Below are 22,411 nucleotides of genomic sequence, written 5' to 3' on the forward strand. Positions count from 1 at the left end.
ATAGACTAGACTATAGACTAGACTATAGACTAGACTATAGACTAGACTATAGACTAGACTATAGACTAGACTATAGACTAGACTATAGACTAGACTATAGACTAGACTATAGACTAGACTATAGACTAGACTATAGACTAGACTATAGACTAGACTATAGACTAGACTATAGACTAGACTATAGACTAGACTATACTAGACTATAGACTAGACTATAGACTAGACTATAGACTAGACTATAGACTAGACTATAGACTAGACTATAGACTAGACTATAGACTAGACTATAGACTATACTATAGACTATAGACTAGACTATAGACTAGACTATAGACTAGACTATAGACTAGACTATAGACTAGACTATAGACTAGACTATAGACTAGACTATAGACTATACTATAGACTAGACTATAGACTAGACTATAGACTAGACTAAGACTATGGACTGAATTTATTGTGATCGGGATAATGAAGTGATCTGATATAGATATTTTCTTATATATAATGTATTCCATATAGTCGCACTAGACTTGACAATTTTTGGCATAAACTTTATTTTTCTATATGAAATTTAGTATGAATAGCATTTGTATCATAAATTTATCGCATGTATATAAATGAATGTGAGAAATATGAAAAATATAGGTGTAAAATGAAAAAAATTAACTTATAAATATAGTTGTACATGTACTGGCTTCTACGTGAATTCGCTAGGTTTATTTGCATTTTTACATTGTGCCATTTTATTAATCAATTAAAAATGTGAACAACAAAAGCGTTTGGGAAACATTTTTGAATTTGTGTTTAGAGAAATAGTTTTTTCTTTTCAATTTTTGATATAGTATTCCATATATTGTAGCAGTGAAATATATTTAGAAATAAAAATATTGTATATTAAAACAGCAATATTTGTGTGTTAAAAGACTTTAATATGAAATATTGTGAAAAGGGACCATATCAATGAACTAGTTTATACCAGAAATCTTTAAAACTGTTAGAAGCATAACAGTGTTCCATTTCCTGTGATTTCCAAAAAATAAATATATCAAATATATTTTAGTCAGGAATTGTTAAGTTTGAATTTTGTTAAGTTTAATCAAAATATAGTTTAACCTCTTTTTTAATTTAACAAATAATTTATATTTAACACTTTTTCAATTTCAGCTAAAACTATCAACATTATTGCGCTAAGAAAACATCATGATGACTACTTCACATAATTTCTTTAGCAATCCGTATGCAATATTTCATGGTCCACCAACGAAAATGGGACCACCCGAATCACCACTCAACAATTATGCCCTCGATCTACATACCACACCAAAACCACGAAATTTAGAAAGAGAAGAAAGACCACCGCCATACACACCGCCGCCACCACCCACGCCGCCTAGGTAAGGTTTATATGACCACAAACAAAAACAAATCTAAAACAAAAACTACAAGCAACATACCATTTTAAGAATATTGTACCAAAAGTTGTTGGCCCTTTTTTCCCCCCACAAAATGAAAAATCTTTAAATACATCTTCAATCAACAAAAGTAACTACAATCAACATGGTTCGCTAATTAAAACGAAAAGTAAATTAATTAAAATAATTAATAATAAATTTTCGACCAAATTGTTTGCCAAATTTAGAAAGAAAGACTTTAGATTTTAAATTACAAATGGCTTAATTTAAAAAAATAATAATTTATATTTATTAAAACCCCATGCAATATTACCTTCTTTAAATTTTTAATTAACTCTTTTTTTTAAATAATAAATCATAAATAAGTTTATGTTGCTTATGTATGTTTATCTTTTTTTACATTTAAAAAAAATAAAAAAAGTAAAAAAATTGTATGCATAATTTTATTAAAATCTACATTCAAATAAATATTTATCTGTAATAATTTTGATTTATTTAGAAAGAAATAATAAAATATTAAAATATTAAAAAAAAGAATGTAAAATAATTGCATATATTAAAATATAAATCAAAATTGTTTGATTTAATACTTTTACACATAATTTTGATTGGTTTGAATAGATTATTTTTATATGTTTGTATGTAAATTACATAAAATATTCTGGTGTATGGTAAATTAATTTAATTTATACAATAAATATGAAGTAAACAATAGAATTATTGAGCCTGAAGGAAGATAGATAAAAAATACCCTACACTTGCTTTAACTAAAGCAAAGGTTATCGTTAAGATTTAGTTAGTATTTAACGATATTTGGAAAATTTAGAAATTAATTTTTTTTAGTTTCGAAAAGTAAGTTTTTATGTATTATTTCCAAATATAATAAAACTAAAGTCAAAAAACTTTTTTTTTGCTAAAACCTACATAGATTCTAAAAAATTTTCAACTTTTAGTGGTTTTTTGAATACCTTTACCATTAACCTAAGTTCGTTTATAGAATTTTATGTTTAACACCATATTCCGAGACACAAAATACATTGAGAACCTCTGTTCCAAACAGGGAATAGTATAACACAATAAATATTACAAACATCTATGTAAAACGGTTTAAACCAAATGAAATCCTTTAAATTTGAATTACAAATCCCCCTAAATCTGCTAATATTTCAGCGAATTTAATTAGACCTGCTGATGTTTGTAACAGCCTAAAATATATATATATTGAAATCGGTACATTATATCGCCTAACCCCCATACAACCGTAACTCCTGAATAGGGCTTTTGAGGTCATAATTATGTTAAATGTTCTTGTATCACTTCAAAAATCGGCAAAACTTAGTTTTATAAAAGTCAAAAATAATACTGCCGATAACGATTGGGTCTCATTTAATCCTAGCCCCATACCAACTCCCCTCCAAAAAATGACTTGATGGCCAAAATTCATTTATAAACACTAATATCACGATGATATTCTGCATAAATAACTTTGATGTTGATGTAAATACCTCTACCAAAATTTATAAGGACGGTCCCATATTTACTCTTACCCTCCATATAAACCCTCTTGTAGCAAATTTCTTGTTTTGTGAATAAATTATAAAACATTCGAAACATAGTGCTACACATATCGATCAATTTAGAATGCCTTTCTGAATTAATAAGGCGATGTCTCTACGTCTTTCTGTAAACATTGAAATATTAACTTGAAACACTATGCCATAATTGATTTAAGGCTGCTTAGAGGTCCCTGTTGTGAAAAAGACTGGAATACTCACAATGTACAAAAATTTTAAATTATTTAATATAAATTAAATGTAAAAAGAATCGACCAATTCACAAGCTTTGTAGTATCAACTTACGTTGTATTTTTATACCCACAATTAAAAAATTAGTATATTGATTTTGTCATTTTGTTTGTAACACATCGAAATATTGGTCATAGATTCACAAAAGTACATATTCTGGGTCATTATTAAATTCTAAGACGATCTAGCCATGTCCGTCCGAAATGAACTATGAAATGAGAAATTTTATACAAATAATCTCTAAGGTTTGTTTGGTATTGAAAATGGGCCATATCGGTCCACGTTTTCGAATAGCCCCCATACAAGTGGACACCGAAAAACCGCCCTAACGGGTATATGTTTTAAAAGTGTAACTATAGCGATGAAATTCAACTTAAATAAGTTTCATATGAGCCAAAAACTTGCTGCCAAATTTCATGAGGATCGGTCCATAATTGACCCTAACCCCATATAAGGTCCCCTAAAGAAAATTACATTAAAGCTCATTACTCGCTTAAAAATACGAGTATAGCGATGTAATTTGACATAAGTAACTGTCTTACTAGCTAAAATCTTTCTACCACATTTTATGTCGATCGGTCCATAATTGACCCAACGTAAGTTCCTTGCGAACCAAGATCTCTTAACTAAATTTTATGTGGATCCGTCTATAATTGACCCTACCCCTCTATAAGGTCCCCATCAGAAAATTACTTTAAACCTCAAAGTACGAGTATAGAGATGAAATTCGACAGTTTCTTATGAGCCAAAACCTCTCTACTGACTTTTATGGGAATCGGCATATAATTGATCCTTATGTATATAAGCTTCCCTTCAGAAAATGACTTTAAAGTTCATTACGGGCTTAAAAATACGAGTAAAACGATGAAATTCGACATACGTAAGTTTTATACGAGTTAAAATCAGTTAATATGATGAGTGATCATGATGTTAGGGGAGCATTGCTATTATGGCATACGGTTTAATGGTGGGTATATGAGATTCGGCACAGCCGAATATAACACTCTTATTTGTTATAATCTACAACGCTATAGTAGAAAGGGTATTACGCGATTATATTATTGAGTGTAAAACAGCTTATAGTCGATTTAGGTAAGTCCGTCCGTCAGTCCGCTCATGTTAATCTTAAACAAATATTGAATTTTGAATATAAATTAAATGATGAAAAATTCTTCAATTCACAAGCGTTCTAATGTTTATATTCGTGCTATGCTCACCTTGAAGTATAACAATCGGCTTTGTGTTGCCTAATGGATGTCCATGCGTCCGTCCGTCTATCTGTTCATGTCAATCTTCTAGTGGTATATAACTTAGTTTCCTCTTGTTTATATCATTTAAAAAATGGAGGTCTAATTGTAAAAATATTATAAAGTACATACATACGCCCATAGTGCAACACAAAAAACGTGTGTAGTTCACAAACGTTGTAGTATCGCCGTATGTTGTATTTTTGTAATTTACAACACTATAGAGGAGTGGGTATTGTGCGATTTTGCTAATATTTAAAACGCTTTGAAATATTCGTACAACGCTCACCTTAAAGTGAAACAATGACTTAGATTTGCTCAAGAGATGTCTGTGCATCTATCCGTCCGTCAATCTGTCCTAGTATATTATAAACTGAATTTGAAATTTAAGTTTCAGTAAAAATTTTCAAATAAATTTCATTTAATTTTAAAAGTAGTTAAAGTATTAAGCTTTTTCAATTTTGTTGTAATTTTGCATAAAATAGGTCTATTACTTTAGTTTAAAACAAGTTAAATAACTTTTTTAGCTAAAAGGAAATAATGAAAAAAAAACAATATATTTACAAAATAATACTAAATTAAATTTTCATATATTATTGAAAAGACATTCTGATCCTTTAATTTCAAACGTTTTAACTTTACCTTAGTTATGTATTTTTGTTCATCTTTGAAAAACATGTGGAAATGAGGAAATGCACATAAAAACGGGCTTATGAAATTATAGTTAAAATTAAGGTATTATTTCTTTAAAGTTATCATATTCAGTTGAAAATATTTAAAAGAAATAAACTATTATTTTTATAACAGAAAAGCAAGAGAGTAATGTTAAGTATTTGTTAAGTAGTTTGGACATCAGAAAAAAATGGACTTTTATCCCAACTAAATCCGAAATGTAGATTTAATGTTTTAAACATACTAGAAATCAAAATTAAAATTTATAGAAATACAGGCTTTAAGTTTGACATATAAGTAGAGATTTTTTAATAAACAAAAAGTCCTTATAAAATATAAAAAAAAATAAAAATAAATAACTAAATAATACATAAACAAAATTAACTTAAAAAAAAAAACTAAATCACATTGTAAGATAAAACGCCAAATTAATAATTAAAAAAAAAAACAATAACACTAATACCTACAATAGTATACCAGTTTTTAAAAACTATATAAATAATAATTTTATTAAAATCAAAATAACAATAAATATTTTTAACAACAATTTGTATACGTAAAATTTTATTAACAACCAACAGTGAATTGTAGTGCTAATTAATTTAGATATTTTTCAAAATATTACCAAAAAAATATTTATTAGATTTCCTAAATACAAAAAATATTTAAACAAATATATATAGCTTTTATTTATTTAATCAAAACAATTAAATTATTCATTACAATAACGAAAATAGAGTAAGAAAACAAACAAAAAAAACAGCTATTGCAGAGCTTTTTTTATTATACAATAATCTAGTAAAAGTTAAAATATACATAAATATTTAAATTATTAAAATATTTAAATTATAAAAGTATGTATTTAAGAAAGTATAGCAGATTATAAGCACATACTTTGGCTAATTATGGGTACAATGTAGTTTTTAAATAAAATGAAATATTTTTCATACTTTTTTTCTATATTAAATATATATAAAAAAAAGAAAACATTTCATTAGAAAAATCTCCATATCAAAGAAAAAAAAAATAATAAAGAATTAACTATTAATTCAACAATGACTTGGTTTTAGGGAATAAGGTAGGATTTCTTTTTGAGAACTTAATACATAGTTTAGTATAAGATAAATTAAAGAAATAATAATTAAATTTTTTAAAAAAAAATATTTTTTATTAAACATAGTTATATACACTAATAAATAGTTAACATTATTCGTAGATTTATTAACAAATTACTACATACTTACAAATTAAACAAATAATTGTTTAGAGGGGATTTTAAACTTTTATTTTTGTGGGATTTAATTTTTTTTCTAAATTAATTAAAAGTGAAATTTTGTGAATGATTACAGTGAAATAGAGGTAATAACTCTGTTTTTAAGAGCGGAGAGGTCAACTTTCTTATCTGAACACATCAAGTGGTATTAGTCTATAATTGACCCAAACCCTATTTTCGCAAGCTGTTCTAGACACAAACATCTTTTCAAACACGGTTAGATGAGTTTAAAAGGTGAATGTATGTATATTATGTCAGATCCGAATGAATCCACTAGCTGGCCTATTGTGCACTTCTTATCATAACAATGTTGGAGGAAAAACTTTATAAAGTGATCTTTGAAGGGAATTAGAAATTTTAGAAATTAAATTTCATTTTTCAATCAGTTTTACCAAGGTATGTTACATCTAGAATATTACCGTTCCCAAGATATTTGGATCTAATTTCGATGAAACACTTGCGATTATAGAAAGTGTTTCGTTGTTTCACTTTCCATTCCCCGTGCTCTACATTCATCGTAATCCGTCGTCAAATTTTGTATGGTTTGTATTTCCACTAAACTGGGACTTATTCATTATTAGGAGGCTCCTTACAAGCTCTCATTGGAATCATCCTACTAACCAGCCAGTCTAGTATTCCAAGTTATCATATGGTACACAGGGGCAAAAAAGACGTTTTACAACAATATACGCTTGGTACCAAATTGACAACAAAGTGTTTTTAATTGTTTGTCATCCGTTGTCAAAGTATGTACGGATAGTTGTCAAATCAGCAACAATAATACACGACGTTATCAAATCAACAAAAAGTTAATAAGTAATACATTATGTTTTCAAATCATAGACGTAGATTCGATTTACAACTGTGTGGTATCTTTTCGGAGTGTGTTATCAAATTGACAACGCTATGTTGTCAAACAGAACGTTGCGTTGTCGTAATGACACAAAGCGTAATCGAAATGACAACGATGCGTTGTTTGCAATGACAACGATGCCTTTTAAACTAACGACGATGGTTATCAAAATGATAACTGGTTGTTATTCAAATTTTATACGCATCCGTTGTCTAAATGTTAACAAACGTAATAAGCTCACTTTTGACAACGGATTGTATTAATTTCGTAACTTTTCTACCAGTTTTCTTCCCTCTACATATTCTCTCACAAGAGTCTTTAATTTTGTCGAATATGTGTTGTCATAAACATAAATCATTTGGTTGTTATTTTTGCATTTATAAAACACTCAAGAAATCTCGATGCTTAATGACAAATACACATTTGATTGAATTAATAAATATAAAATAAAATATTTCTTACTATATAAAAACAAAATCCCCAACAAATACTATATGTATATAAAAATTGCTTAGTAGTCAGAAAATAGGCATTTAACAAAACTACAATATGTTATACAATTTTCTTTAAATATAAATTTGACTGCCCTACAATGTCATAATGTTGTGATTTTTTAAATAAGCTTCAATAAACAATAGAAATGCTTAGAATACAAAAAAACTACATTTAATTATTAAAACAATTACAAACCTATAATAATTTATTTAATCAACGATATAAACAAAGAAAATTTTCCCCCAAAGAAAAGCGAATATTCTAACTAATCAAACAAACAAGACTACATAGAATGTAAGTACAGGATAATTTTAAATAAAACTAAAATATAACGTAAGTCTCCTTACCTACCCACTGAAATAAGAAAAATATATATTGAGTAAAAAATATATATGAAAAATATACATAAAACATATTCATAAATAAATTATTTATATATAAAAAAAGGACTTAAACATATAAAACAGTAGTATACGTTTTTAGAAGTAGTAAAGTAGTGATATTTTTTTTTATAATAAATATAAATAAAAACACTTTGTATACTTATAAGTAAGTATTTTAGCACTTAAGAAATCAATATTAAAAATAGTACCCCCTTTATGTTAAAACTCCCATAAAGATTTCTATATATAAAAAAAACCAAACAAAATTTCATTTCTCAAAAAAATATTACATACATCCCCCCAAAAAGCACCCTGTAAAATGCATTTTTTGACCGAGAGTACAAAAGACAAATAAGAAAAATAACATAAAAAAAACAATATGAAAAAATTGAAAAATACTAAAGAAAAAACTTTTTAAAAATTAAACCATTTCTTAAAACAAAAAAAAAATCAAAGCTTAAATAAAATAAAAAAAATTAAATGCATTTTTAAAACTATTGGAAATTATGTAAAAAATTTAAAAACTTGTAAATTTTGAGTAGAGTCAAGAGGCAAAGGAAATATTTATCAAATATCCATCCGTTAAATATCAAAATGTGTTGTCGACAAATAATTACACTTACACTAATACTTATACATAAATCAACAATTAAGGATAAATATTAAAAATTTTAATAAAATATAAATAATTATATTTAACCTCAAATATTTGCATAACTAACTACTATATATTCTTAAATTATTTATCCACTAAATATTTAAACTATTTAAATACTGTAACTTTCATAATTATATATATTAAATTTATAAATAAATATTTATGTAGTAGTAAACCTAAAAAAACAACATCATTATTTGTACTTTAGAAAAATAACAACTAAATATTTTAGCCCCGAAAAAAAAAAATGGTATTTAATTAAATTTAATCGAAAAATATTTATAAATATTTAATTGTTGATAACGATTGCGAGTTCATTTTTATACAAACACTTGTATGTAATGTTTTAAAAATAATTTAAATGTGTAATTAAAAATTATGCAGTAATTAAATATCCTGTAACCACTAAACTGAAAAACACCGAGCAACTGGAAAGTTTTATTTTAAATTTTCATAAAAGATCGATTTCTCATTAGAAAATAAAATTTTTCACCAAAATTTTTTCTCTAAAAACTATTTTTTTCTAAAATATTCAAAGTTAACCATAAAACTCAATATTTCTTTAAAATTTCAACATTTTTCTAAAAACTAAACTTTCACTCTTTCTCTTAAAATTCAAGATTTCACAAAAAAGCTAAACTTTTTACAAAACGCAACTTTTTTTACTGCAAAGTAGTATTTTAACTTAAAATTCAAGTTACCGGACTCTTGTCTACAACTCAACTTTTCATCAAAATCTCAATTATTACTTTTGAACAAAAACTCAACATTTTACCAAAAATCAGTGTTTTCTCTAAAAACTCGAACTTTAACAAGAAGCTCAATATTTCTTTAAAAAATCCAAAAGCTTATTTTTCATACAAACCAGCTATTTCTCCGAAAAACGAGCTTTTACGAAAAAAGCTCAACTCTTCGTAAAAGCTACACTTTTCACTGTAAACTGAACTTTTTACCGAAAAATCTACTTTTAGTTTAAAATACCAAGTTTTACTTTTGTGTATAATTTGACATTTTCAATCGTTTCTTTTAAAATCCGACTTTTCACTAAAAACTAATTTTTTTCTCCAGAAAAACTCAATCTTTCACGAAAATTTCACTTTTTTATCAAAAGCTCAACTATCAATAAAACTTTCTTTTATCTGAAAACTCAAGCTTTCACGAAAAAAGCGCAACTTTTCAACAAAATCTTGGATTTTTAAACTAAAGCAAGACTTTTGTCTAGAAATTTTCATCAAAATTTCTATTTTTTATTTTCATTAAAAAGAGCTTTTGCTGAAAAGACAAGTGGAAAAACTTTTCAACAAAAACTCGACTATTCACTAAAACGAACCAAAAAAAGCAAACATTCACGACAATTTTACTTTTTCCAAAAGCTTTAGCTTTCTCGTAAAAAGCTCAATTCTTTAACAAAAGCTAAATTTTTCAACAAAAGATTTAACTTTTTTCCAAAAGCCAAACGTTCACATAAACCTACTTTTCCCCTAAAAAATCGAGCTTTGACTAAAAAGCTTAACTTTTTAACAAAAGCTCAAATTTACAGCAAAAATGTCCACTTTTTTCCAAAAAATCAACTTTTATAAAAACTCGCTTTTTATTTAAAAACTTTCACCTTCATGAAAAAAGCTCAGCTTTCTAACAAAAACTAGAGTTTTCACTTCGAACAGCACCTTATGCTTAAAAGTTGAGTTCCAATTAAAAAATTCATTCACTTAGTGCAAGACCCTGACTCTTCTTTTAAACTAAATCTCGACATTTTACCAAACCTTTTTAATAAAAGCTCTACTTTACAATAAAAACGTTTTTTCCTTTATATATTAAACTTTCTCAAAAGGTTAAACTTAAAAAAACTCACTTTTAGTCTAAAAAAGTTCTTTCTTCCAACTAAAGCTCCACTTTTCAACAAAACTGTTATTTTACCTAATAGTAGACTTTCAATTCAAAAATCGAAGTGAGCTTTTTCTACTAATAATTCGACTTATTACTAAAAGCTCAATTCTTGAAAAAAAACTCTACTTTTAACTAAAAATACATTTCTCTTTAAAAACTCAATGTTTCTCGAAAAGAAGCTCAACTTTTATTTTCAAAGCTTTCTTTTTAAATGATTGCATTTCATTGTTGCTCGGTGTTAAATCCAAACAATTAAATATTTAAATCAAATATTATACTAATTTAGTAGAAGGTAACTAGTAGTAATTTAAGCAAACAACTAAACATTTTAATATTAAACTAATGAAAAACTAAAACATATACATATTTTTAGGGGTTTTTTAACGCTTGTAGTGTAATAAGTTTAAAATGCCAACAAAAGTAAATAAAAACCAATCAAAATTATTGCATTTTTTTTCCTAAATGCAATTGAAAAACTCAAATACAGACTATAATAAAATAATTAAAAATCGAATATTAACAAACAAACAAACATACATACGTAAGCTCATAAAGTTAACTAATTGCTAATATTTTTGAATAATATTTAAAAATAATATTAAATTATTTAAACATTTTTTTGTAACTTATATTAAATTATAAATATTTTGCTAAATTTTGCTTTTTTAAAAAATTTAAAATCAAATCCCTAACTATAAGTTAAATTAAGAAATCATCAATCAACATACTCTACTCTATCAACATTGATAAAGAAAGTAACAATCTCTCTCTCTTAACAACTTTGGTAAGTGCTAGTCATATAAGTTTTTAAATGAAATATTTTAAACAACAATTAATTAACTTAGATAAACAACAATTAATTAACTTAGATAAAGTAAGATATAAAACACTTTTGGAATATTAAGTACATATGAAAAATTTATGAAATTTTTCTAAAATTACGAAAAATTTTAAAATTTTCCAACTGTGTTTTTTAAATCGAAACAAATACTTGCATCAATGGATTGTATGCTGCTTTAATAGATAATCTTGATATATAATGGTTCTACAAGGCTTTTGTAAAGCATGTTTGGTGATAGTGATTAAAAAAAATATGTATAAATGCAGATTAAAACTCAATTTAGAAAACAGCATAATTCAGTAAACATTTTAATACAAACACATATTATGATAATATTTGTTAAAAAATAATACACTATAAATTGTTTACTTTTATATATCGTGGGGTTAAGGATTATATTAAATAATCATTGCGTGTTACAATTACTAATTCGATTTTTTGCCATTACAATTACATTTAGTTTGTATATGAGCTATAGCATTACAAATACATACTTATAATTGTAATTGATATTTGTTCAATTACAATCACAAGTACTTTAAAAAAATCGTAATGAAATTACATGTAATTTTCGAAAATTCTATTTAAAACTATTTTATAATTACTTTCAAGTTACCTTTTTACCAATTACAATTTTAAATATCAATAACTATTACAAGTTATTGTAATTTAATAATAATCAATTATAATTACATTTAATTTAATGTAATGAAAACTGTAATTGACATCCCAAAGTCTTAATAGTATTTAAATATTTTTTTTACAAAATAAAATATTTATTGATTTTTTAAACATTCACCATCAAAAAAGGGAGGCACATTAATTCTCTCGATCTGTTTACAACACATCGAAATATTGGTTTATCCAACAATCACTTATCTGTCTTTTCAAACCACGATAATGAATAATCGGGAGGAGCAAGAGGGCTGAAATTTTCTACAAATATTCCCTACAAATTAAGAAGGGTTAAAATCAAAAGTTGTAAATCATTCATTAAAACACTAGTATGTACAATCTAATAAATTGCATAAGGACCCTATTCCCATATAGCCCCTCTAACAGGAGATCACTTTATTGTCAACAAATCGTTGAAAAATCTAGCCATTTGGAAAAATTGGACAGAAATAATTTGTTTCCAGAATTCTAAAAAGTTCGATCTATAATTGAACCAAGTTGTCACATTAAAAAGGTTTTGATGGTGGCTATATAAGTTCCGGCATAGTCGAATATAATACTTAAATCTAAACACATATACTAAGTGTCTTTAATCGCAAATTAAAAAACTACAGTTGGGATTATAAACTATCAGGACATTGTCTTCACTATTTATATACCAGTGGTATTTTCTTCTATAGTAATCAAATAGAGCAATTACAGTAGTTTTGTTTCCCTAATGCTCTAAATGATTCAAACGCTTAAAAGTATCTGAAAGTAGTATTCAGGGTATACTGAATACAAGATATTATGCTGAGCATTGACTTGCACTTACTCAACAAGTCATTAGCTACATTTCTTATAAAATGTCTAGTAATGACTTACTTTTAAGTTAAAAGTCTTAACCTTATGTACTTATTATCGGCTCTGCCACTTTGTTTATGCTTATTCAAAACAAAACTACGAGCGAGAGTGGTAAGTACTTATTGAACTCCTTATTTGTAAGCTGGAGTAGTAAGTGTAATGACATTGTCGTGTAAAAATAATGAGTTAAAATGCGATAGAATAAGTGGTGAAATATTAAATATTTTATAGTTTAATGTTCAGTCTTCATAAAAATGTCCATTCGTATGTAGAACCATAAGTCCAAACATTTATATTTTACTTAATTCTCTATATCAAATCTTGACTCTAGATTCTTTACAAGGCTTATATGGCTTAAATAACTTGACAGTAAAAAAATTACATATCATTGCAATGTATAGAGTCCCATCAAGGTTTGACCCGATCTTCTTTGGTAAACCCTATTGTGAAAAAATAAGTATATTGCCACTGTTTTTGTAATTAAAGAACCACTATAGTTGGGAGGGTTTTATGCGTTTGTGCTGATACACCTAACCAATCGGCTCAGAATCACTTCCTGAGCTTGTCGCAATATTCAAGATAATTTGATGAAATTTGGCACATACTCTTCTGTCGACCTTATTGTAGAAAATAACTCTTTCTGTCAACAAGTGGTAAAAACTACCGGAACAAAGGTAAAAATCAAATTAAAAGCTTTATTATGTAAAAAATAATCCAAATTTTTGAAATACTCACTGGTGTAGGGTATCATATGGTCGACCATTCATTTTATGGACCGAGAGTTGGTTCACTTTCTCTTTTAGAAAGCCACTGGTATTCATGGTATTCAAAATTAGCAAATTTTTCCATTTTAAATTTATAAATTCTTCTATAATCTGTACAAATTATTTAAAATCTTTCTTTAATTTAATAGAGTTTTAATCCCATAATTACTTGTGTTTGCTTGTGTTTATAGCAGACTTACATATTTGTGTTAAAAATAAATTTAAATAATATTTAAACACTTCCGCTAACTGATTTCTTCAAGTATTACATGTAAATTTTTTTAAATTATACAACACATACTCACATCTGAAGAAAAAAATAAGTTTATTTAAGTAAATTATGCAAAATTGCCTTGATTTCCTGTCATGTTATAAAAGGCTTAAATAAGGGTTTACTTTGAGGTTTTACGAAATTCATAAAAAAAATAAACGTGAATTAAATTTTTCATATTTGAGTTGTGTGTTGTTGGCACTAAACTTATTAATTCATTGGGCAAATTTGATTTCTACGTTTTTTTTCTCTCTCTTTCGTTTATCGTGACCATTTAAATTTGTTTTGGAAAAGCGGAAAAGGAAGTTAGTTGCCTGAATGCAGTTGTATTAAATCTTTTACTAGTTCCCCTGCCAGCAACTCAACTAACTTTAAATGCATTAAAAGCCGACTTTTTCATCAACTAGTTATGGTTGATTCTTGGATTATTTTTAATGGAACCAACTGACTATTTTAACATGGTGATGTCATACGCAGTAGTCAATTGTCCGACTCTGCATGACTTTTCAACTAGCTTAAAGTTAGTTACTAAAAAATTAGCTTAAAGGTAACTCTTTATTAACTAACTTAAAGTTAGTTGCAGAAAAGTCAAGCAATAGTTTTCTTTTGAATTCCCTACTGTATTAATTAATTATATTTTAATTAAATATATTTAAAATTTAACTACTAGTTATCTAAATTACATTTCGGTTTAATACAAGTTATGATATTAGTTCGTTAAAATTAATAGACATCAGTTTTCTGCAGGGGAACTAATAATAACACCGGTTTCCATAAAATTATGAATGATTTGTTCATTATTTCCATGATTCCCATTGATCCAAATCTAAAATAAATTTGAAAATGTTTTGTGTAATGTTAACTGTTAATGTATTATATTTACAGTATTAATCAGCAGAATTTAGAATTTAGGGACCGAGTTTTAAAATATTTAACCTTTTATGATTAATTTTTCCAATTTACTGACTCAAATTTTACAACGTATAGAAGAAAATGACAAAAATGTAAAACAAATTCCAAATAATAAAGAAACATGAGAAAACATGTCGAAACAAAATGCTCTCCAGATAATTTTGGGGTACTCCCGCATTATATGATAGTTCGCTTGTAGCTAGTCTTTAAAAGTCGGTTGTTTACGTTAATAAATACCAAATTTTGTAACATTTCTGCATTACATTGTTGTTCGTTTATAGTCAGTCTACTAAAGTTAACAAATAAAATCATAATAATAGAGAAACAAGAGAAAACATGTTGAAATACAATTAATTCTCTCCAGATAATTTTGAGGCACTTCTGCATTACATTATAGTTAGCTTGTAGTTAGTATTTAAAAGTCGGTTCTTTACGTTGCCAAATACAAAATTTCGGGACAGCTCTGCATTACATTGTAGTTAGCTTATAGTCAGTCTGTAAAAGTAAACTAGAAGTGAATTTTTCTCGTAGTCGACTACAAAATTGCTGGCAGGGTCGTAATAGTTGTAGTGGTGGTGGCAATAGTAATATTACAACAACTATGAATAAAGAAATAAAAAATAAGATTTTGTATTTGCATACAATTGGTGTATATATGTACATATAGTACGAGGATTAGGGCAAATTTTTGTGGAACAGAAATTGTGTATAATAAACGTTTTCTTGTTGTCTACCTCGTAAAACGAAAGATATTGTAATTCCATTTTTATTTTGCTTTCGAAAGTTACGACAAAAATAACTGAAAAGACTTATTTATATATTGTTTGTTGAGTCATGTAACTTTGACATTAATATTTATTTGCATGTTTACATGCGTATAAATTGTGAAAGAAATAAAATCAAAAGAAAATAACGTTGTGTTTGGACATGAAATTGTACAAAAACGACTTTGTTTTCCTATTCAAAACACTGCAATTAAACTTCCTTCCTATCTTCCTTCTGTTTCGTTACTGTTTATTTTGTACTTCCTAGTGTCCAATGTAACCCGTTATATTCTTGTACCCTTCCTATCTATTAGAATATTGTGTATTTGCTTTTTATTGTCATTATACTTTGTTCATAAATTCTTAGACAATGTGGGAATATTCTCTGCTATTTACTGATATATAAGAAGATTTAAGATTCTATAAAATATATTACAAACAAATAGTATAGAATAAAAAAGAATGATAAATAGTTATAGTGATTTAGTAGCAAATATCAGATAATTGAGTGAGGAAAACGTAAATTTGTATTTAAATTTATTTAAGTTTTTGTTTTAATAAATTGCCAAAAGATGGTGGTACGAAAAATTACAATTTCTTTTAGTTTTCTTTATATTTATTCATGTTTAAAGGGGATAAGTAACTATTATTAATTTAATAACGCTGTTATTAGTTATCATTACTATGAAATAATCTGCTAATTGTATAATCTTATAGTCCAACATGCAATAAATACCTTGGCTTAAATTATGTAGTGACTAGGGTTTTTATCACGGGACAAATTTCACAAGAATTCTCGACATTTTCCTCTGAAAATTTCCTATAAATATTTAATTATTGTAAGTATTTTTCTAGGATGTGGCCGTAGTCATATCTGGCAAATATTTGGATACTATATCGCTAAGGATGGAGATTGTACTCAAGTCACTCAGCACATGGAGCACTAGTAGTGGCTTTGGTGTAAATCCATCGAAAATGGAACTTGTTCTCTTCATTAAGAAGTACAAGAAGTACCCATCTTCACTCCTCCATGGTTAAGTGGGATAGAGTCATCCTGGATTCAAAACTATCATGGCATTTGAACACTCAATATAGGGTGTCAAAAGCGGCTGCAACCTTATACTCGTGTAGGAGAGCAATAGTTAAGTCATGGGGCATAAACCCCAAGAACATCAAATGACTCTTTGACATGTTAGTTAAGCCCATACTATTATATGGGGAACTCGTCTGATGGAAGTCTGTACAAAAAACTCACACCGTAAAAGCTATGAAGGAATCCTTCGCACATCAGCTTTGCTGATGACGGAAGCCCTTCGCACCAACCCATCAAAGTCTCTCTTATTGATCTACCTATTGATCTAATGACCCATAATGTATAATGATTCAGTCAGGTCACTCTACCAATCTCAATTGTCTGGTAGAAATCCCTAACAACATTGACTATTGCATCGTCAAACCATCTTTTGATAGAAGATTTTCAGTGACTATCCAACACGATCCAATTTTGATGGAAAGAATCCACCATGACAGATCGTATAAGGTTTTCACCGATGGCTCAAAATCAAATCATGGTGTAGGCGGTAGCTTTTACATAGCACATTCTGGAACGGAAGTTTCCTTCAAGCTTCCAGACAAATGTAGCGTTCTTCAGGCTGAACTTTCAGCCATAAAACGAGCTGCAAACTGGCTCAAGTATAACCGAATATACGGTGTTAATATTCGAGTATATGCCGATAGCCAGGCAGTCCTTAGGGCTCTAAGAGGTGTTTACACAACATCAAACTTAGTCCTAGAATGCCGGGCATCCCTATATGAGATGACGAACCATTCCACAATAGGACTGTACTGGATTCCATGACATCAACAAATTCCTGGAAATACCATCGCTGACTCTCTTGACAAGGTGGGTTCCTCACTAGGTGGGTTCCTCAACCTGCAAACGCTCTATACGTGAAAAACTATGTAAGCTTGGACAATGCAGATGGTCGACAGAGGCCATCTGCAGACAGGCGAGAATCATATGGCCATCTTTCAACCCACAAAGATCCCAAGCCCTTCTTTATATTCCGTGAGTTAATATACGGAACTTCACGGCCACTGACCATTTGGCCTCCATGCCAGGTGAGTAAACTTACCAAGTAATGACTTATGCAGGAGCTGCTAGGATGAAGAGGAAGAAGAGAGTATTTGCCTCGCCCTAGCAGATCATAGAATGAGTCTGCTAGGTAGCGAATTCTTTCTCGACTTAACGGATCTATTGGAGGATGATATCCGAAAGAAAGACTCAGAAACGAGAGTACTTAGGTTGAAGTGTACTAATACGCCCGTTCCAGGGATCAATTAACAAAGGGATCAATTTACTGGACCCAAGTGTGTCCCCAGTCAATATTTGGCTAAATTTTCAATTTATAAATTGATTTTGATACATATGTATACTTTTACTTTTACTTTAGCTTTCCTTTTAAAGAAAATTTTTTTACAAAATTCTCGATAAATATATATATATTGATAGAAAATTTTGTATAATTAAAGTTGTTGAAAAAATGTCGGCAAATTTTTGATAAATTTCCTTTTTGGAACAATTTTATAAATTTTATATTTTTAGAAAATTTCGATCAACTGTCAAATTATTGAAAATTTTTAAAAAATTTTTACTTCTCCATTTAGTACATAAATAAATTATTACAGAAAGATAGTTCAAACTTTGTTTTGTTTTTCGCATAAGCGGAGTGCATGTTCGTTAATCCGTTGTCGTACTTATATTGTGCATCGAATGATAGTTTCCACATAGAGGTGATATTCAGTGTTTATAATGAAGCTCAAAATAAGTAGTTAAGTCTATGATGATGTGTAAATCTTAAGAGTAAGTGAGTTTGAGTTTTTAAGAAAGTAATTAAAACCTCTAGTCATGATAAATGCCAAAACATATTTGTTAATATTCATATTACGATTTTAAAAGCTTTTTGTACAATATAGAAAAGTACATATAACACAAAAACTCCATAAAATTCAATTGCACTTGAACTTACTTTTCTATCATGTCGTTATAGTGTTAAAAACTTAAAAGCCAACTTTAAATTTGTTCTAAACATGATAATCAAGAAAAATTAAAAAAAGAACATTAAAATAACAATAGTTTTAGTTAAATGAACACCCACTGCGATTTATGAGTTTTTGACACGTTAAAATAAATACATTTTTGATTTGAAAATAATTCAACATAATTATGATGTTATTGATGGAACATAGAACCACACTGCGTATGATTAATTTAAGAAAACTAAGAGTATTAAATCTTTGACCAAGATTTTTATGTAAATTTTTTTATTAAACAATAAATTTAAATTTAAAAATGCAATTTTGTTATTTCTTTTAATGCAAAGAAATTTGTTGTTGTATTCTTTAAAGTTTACACAACTACTTATTTATGCAAAAAAAAAATAAATACAAAAAAATATTGTCCTTAGGCAAATATTACATTTAAGAAAACAAAAATTATAAAAGAAGAATCACAAGTTTTAAAGAGCAAAACATAGAAGGAAAACCAAGAAAATAAATATTATTTCTCGTATAAATTACAAGAAAAACATGATCATGAACAATTAAAGTAACAATATTTAGAGCAACAATAACTTAGTTAGGGACAATAAAATGCTTGTGTTTAATTTTAGTTTTTTTTTTCTGATGTTTTTATGTCTCACCCACAAAAGAATTTATTTCTTACAATTTCAATAGAGTTGCCTTGTTGTCAAAGTTTATATCACGTTAGAAGTATATAGAATCTATTATGAGTCCAGTTTTTGGAAACGTACGGTTCTATCTAGGGCCTATATCTAGGGCCTATATGAGTATAGCTTGGAATTTCCCAAGAATCCATATATTTTGGGTGTTTTTGGGGGTGACTAAAAGGTAAATAGTTTGCCTGTAAAGACCTCAAAATTGTAAATATTATCTTAATATCAAATTTATTGGCAAAATTGGGCAACACTAAGCCTTTCTAAATATAGAGAAACAAGATTTTAACAAATAATAGAAATGGTCACAAAAATTTTTTTAAATCCTTACAGCTGTATAAGTATACATGCAGTCAGACTCTCTTGCACTTTAAGTCTGTTCCGAAAAGTACAATTAAACACTTTTTAGTTTTTTTTTATAAGAAACAAGAGGCCATTTAAGAAAAAGACAAATGATTTTACTTTTATATCCACCATCAAAATAGATGGGGGTATATTGTTTTTGTCATTCCGTTTGTAACACATCGGTCTAAAGTCTATAAAAGTATATATATTATTTGTGTAAGACCCATTAAAGTGTATGTACATATATATTATTAGATTCTAGGACGATCTAGCCATGCTCCCCCCTCTGTTGAAAACACAAATATTTTTAGTTGATGCAGTTTGTTTGGTATTGAAAATGGGCAATGTCGGTCCACGATTTCACCCAGTCCCCATATAAGGTCCTCTTCAAAAAATTACTAAAATATAGATAACTGGCTTAAAAAATCACGTATAGCAATGAATGAATTCGCCATTAACAAGTTTTAGAGGAATCAAAAAGTTTTTGTGAAATTTTATGAGGATCGGTCGATAATTGACCCTACCCCCATATAAGGTCCAGCCAGAAAATTACTTTAACAATCATAACTTGCTACAAACATTTCAGTACAGCAACGAAATTCGATCTATTACAACTTAAATATCTCTGTAATGAGGATCGGTCTTTAAGGACCCCTTCATAAGATGACTAATAATTTACTAATTTCTAATAAATTGCTTAAGTATGCCATTATAGCAACGAAATTCTACATAAAAAAGTTTTATGATAACTGAAATCTCCAAACTTAATTTTATAACGATCGGACCATAATTGGGGAACTGACAAAATCTGACTTGAACACATAATCATTTCTGCATCGAATAACAACTGACCATGAAAATGGATCATTAACGACAAGCAGAAGCCAGAGATATAATATGCCAAACCCAGATGTAATAGTGATTATTTAGTAGGAGCAGAAAAGTACCATTTTCAAATCTCAATCCTAGTTAAATATCTTGATAAATGGCAAACGTTTGAACTGAACTAATTTTTGAAATCGAAAACATATAGAGAATTATAAAAAGTATTTGCAACATATTGTCTACTTACTGTTAAGTAAAATGTAGTAAAACCTTCTTATTTACAAACACAAATACACATGGACTAAAAAGCCATTAGGCTACACTTACGTTTTAGTGTGTTTCCGTTAACATGTTCCAAACTACATATATGATTTAAAATTGAAGGGTGTAGAAACAAAGGCTGCAATCTCCATTTCGTTCAAGATCTTACCTAAAAACTTTGGATCTAATTTATCAGGAAACTCCAGAAATGACACAACCAAAGATCTTGGCTACTTTGTAAGTTCTAGGTAAACTGTTGGGAAAGTAACTTATCACTTTAGTTGCTCTAAGTAAATTACAATGTAATCACTTTAACCCATATTCTCTCTACTAAACTTTGCGTCAAAATTATTTTTCTGCACAAGAATTATAAATGAAACCAATCAAGTACCTACCTAATGTTTATATAGAAAGTGACCATTTGTTTATTTCTTTTACTACCATTACCTTTTCATTCCTTATAAAATTATTATTATTGTTGTTCTTTAATTCCAAATTTTGTTGTTTTTAGTTTCATTTATAATTTAAGGCCATTTGAATAAGATTTCTAATTTGTCACTTGTGTGTATTTAAGTTTCAATGTTTTTGTTTTTCTTAGTTTGCAATTTAATATTTGTTTACAATTGCCAACATTTAAATATATTTTAAAGAGTTACAGAAAGTGTTGATCTCATAAACATATGGTTGCTAAGACAATAAAAAGACCTTTTTGAATTTTCCATATTTAGTTATTAATATATTTTCTATTACATGTACTAATTTTGAATTTATGACAAATTATTCTAAGAAAACTTTTGCAAGCCATTTTACAGACAAGTTAACGATATGTGCATCTGCCTTAAAGAATAGTTTAAATGTGCAAAATGTTTGTTAACAAATATTATGCATATATTTATAATGTATGTATATTTTGAATTAATTTCGAATTAATTAATTGTTAAACAGTACTGAACTTTAAATATTTGCACCATATGTTTTCGTTTTTCTAACCACAAATTATTCTTTGATTTAGCAGAGTATTAATAACAATAAGTGCACTTGAGTTTATTAAGTGGCTGCTTGAGCTGCTTCACACTGTAAATATGTAAGTTAAACACTTAATTTAAGATCAAGTATTTAAATCAACAAATTTTTAAAAGATAGTTTAGCAAGGAATATACATACATAAGTACATATAACTGCACGTAATTAATATCGTAGTCAACACTGAGTGAAAAGTGTTTAAGGAAGTATAGAAAGTATATTTAATTAAAGAATTGCTGATGTTATAGCTTTCGAAATGCTGCTAATATATATTTTTTTATAAATAATAATTAATTTCGATTTTTCCTATCCTTACAAAATTGAATCTTTAAAAGTACGTTTATATGGTTCAACATATTTTATATTTTTTTTTTTTGGACTACAAATACTTTTCAATTACATTCATTAATGTTAAGACTGTCAACAAGTTCAATAATGACATAAATCCAAAAATTTTAGATTAAT

The 22,411-nt window shown here is 27.5% G+C and overlaps 1 protein-coding gene across 1 annotated transcript; it reads left to right on the forward strand.

Moving 5' to 3' along the window:
- Nucleotides 1-1,170: 1,170 nt before the first annotated feature.
- On the forward strand, nt 1,171-1,846 carry LOC119612987 (sex determination protein fruitless-like). The gene has a single exon (XM_037968903.1). It carries the CDS (start codon nt 1,204-1,206, stop codon nt 1,399-1,401), a length of 198 nt encoding a protein of 65 aa, XP_037824831.1. The 5' UTR covers nt 1,171-1,203; the 3' UTR covers nt 1,402-1,846.
- Nucleotides 1,847-22,411: the final 20,565 nt, after the last annotated feature.

The sequence above is a fragment of the Lucilia sericata genome, unplaced genomic scaffold (genome assembly GCF_015586225.1).
Source record: "Lucilia sericata isolate MDLA Ls3-8-SP2 unplaced genomic scaffold, ASM1558622v1 Contig001900F_arrow, whole genome shotgun sequence".
Classification (NCBI taxonomy): domain Eukaryota; kingdom Metazoa; phylum Arthropoda; class Insecta; order Diptera; family Calliphoridae; genus Lucilia; species Lucilia sericata.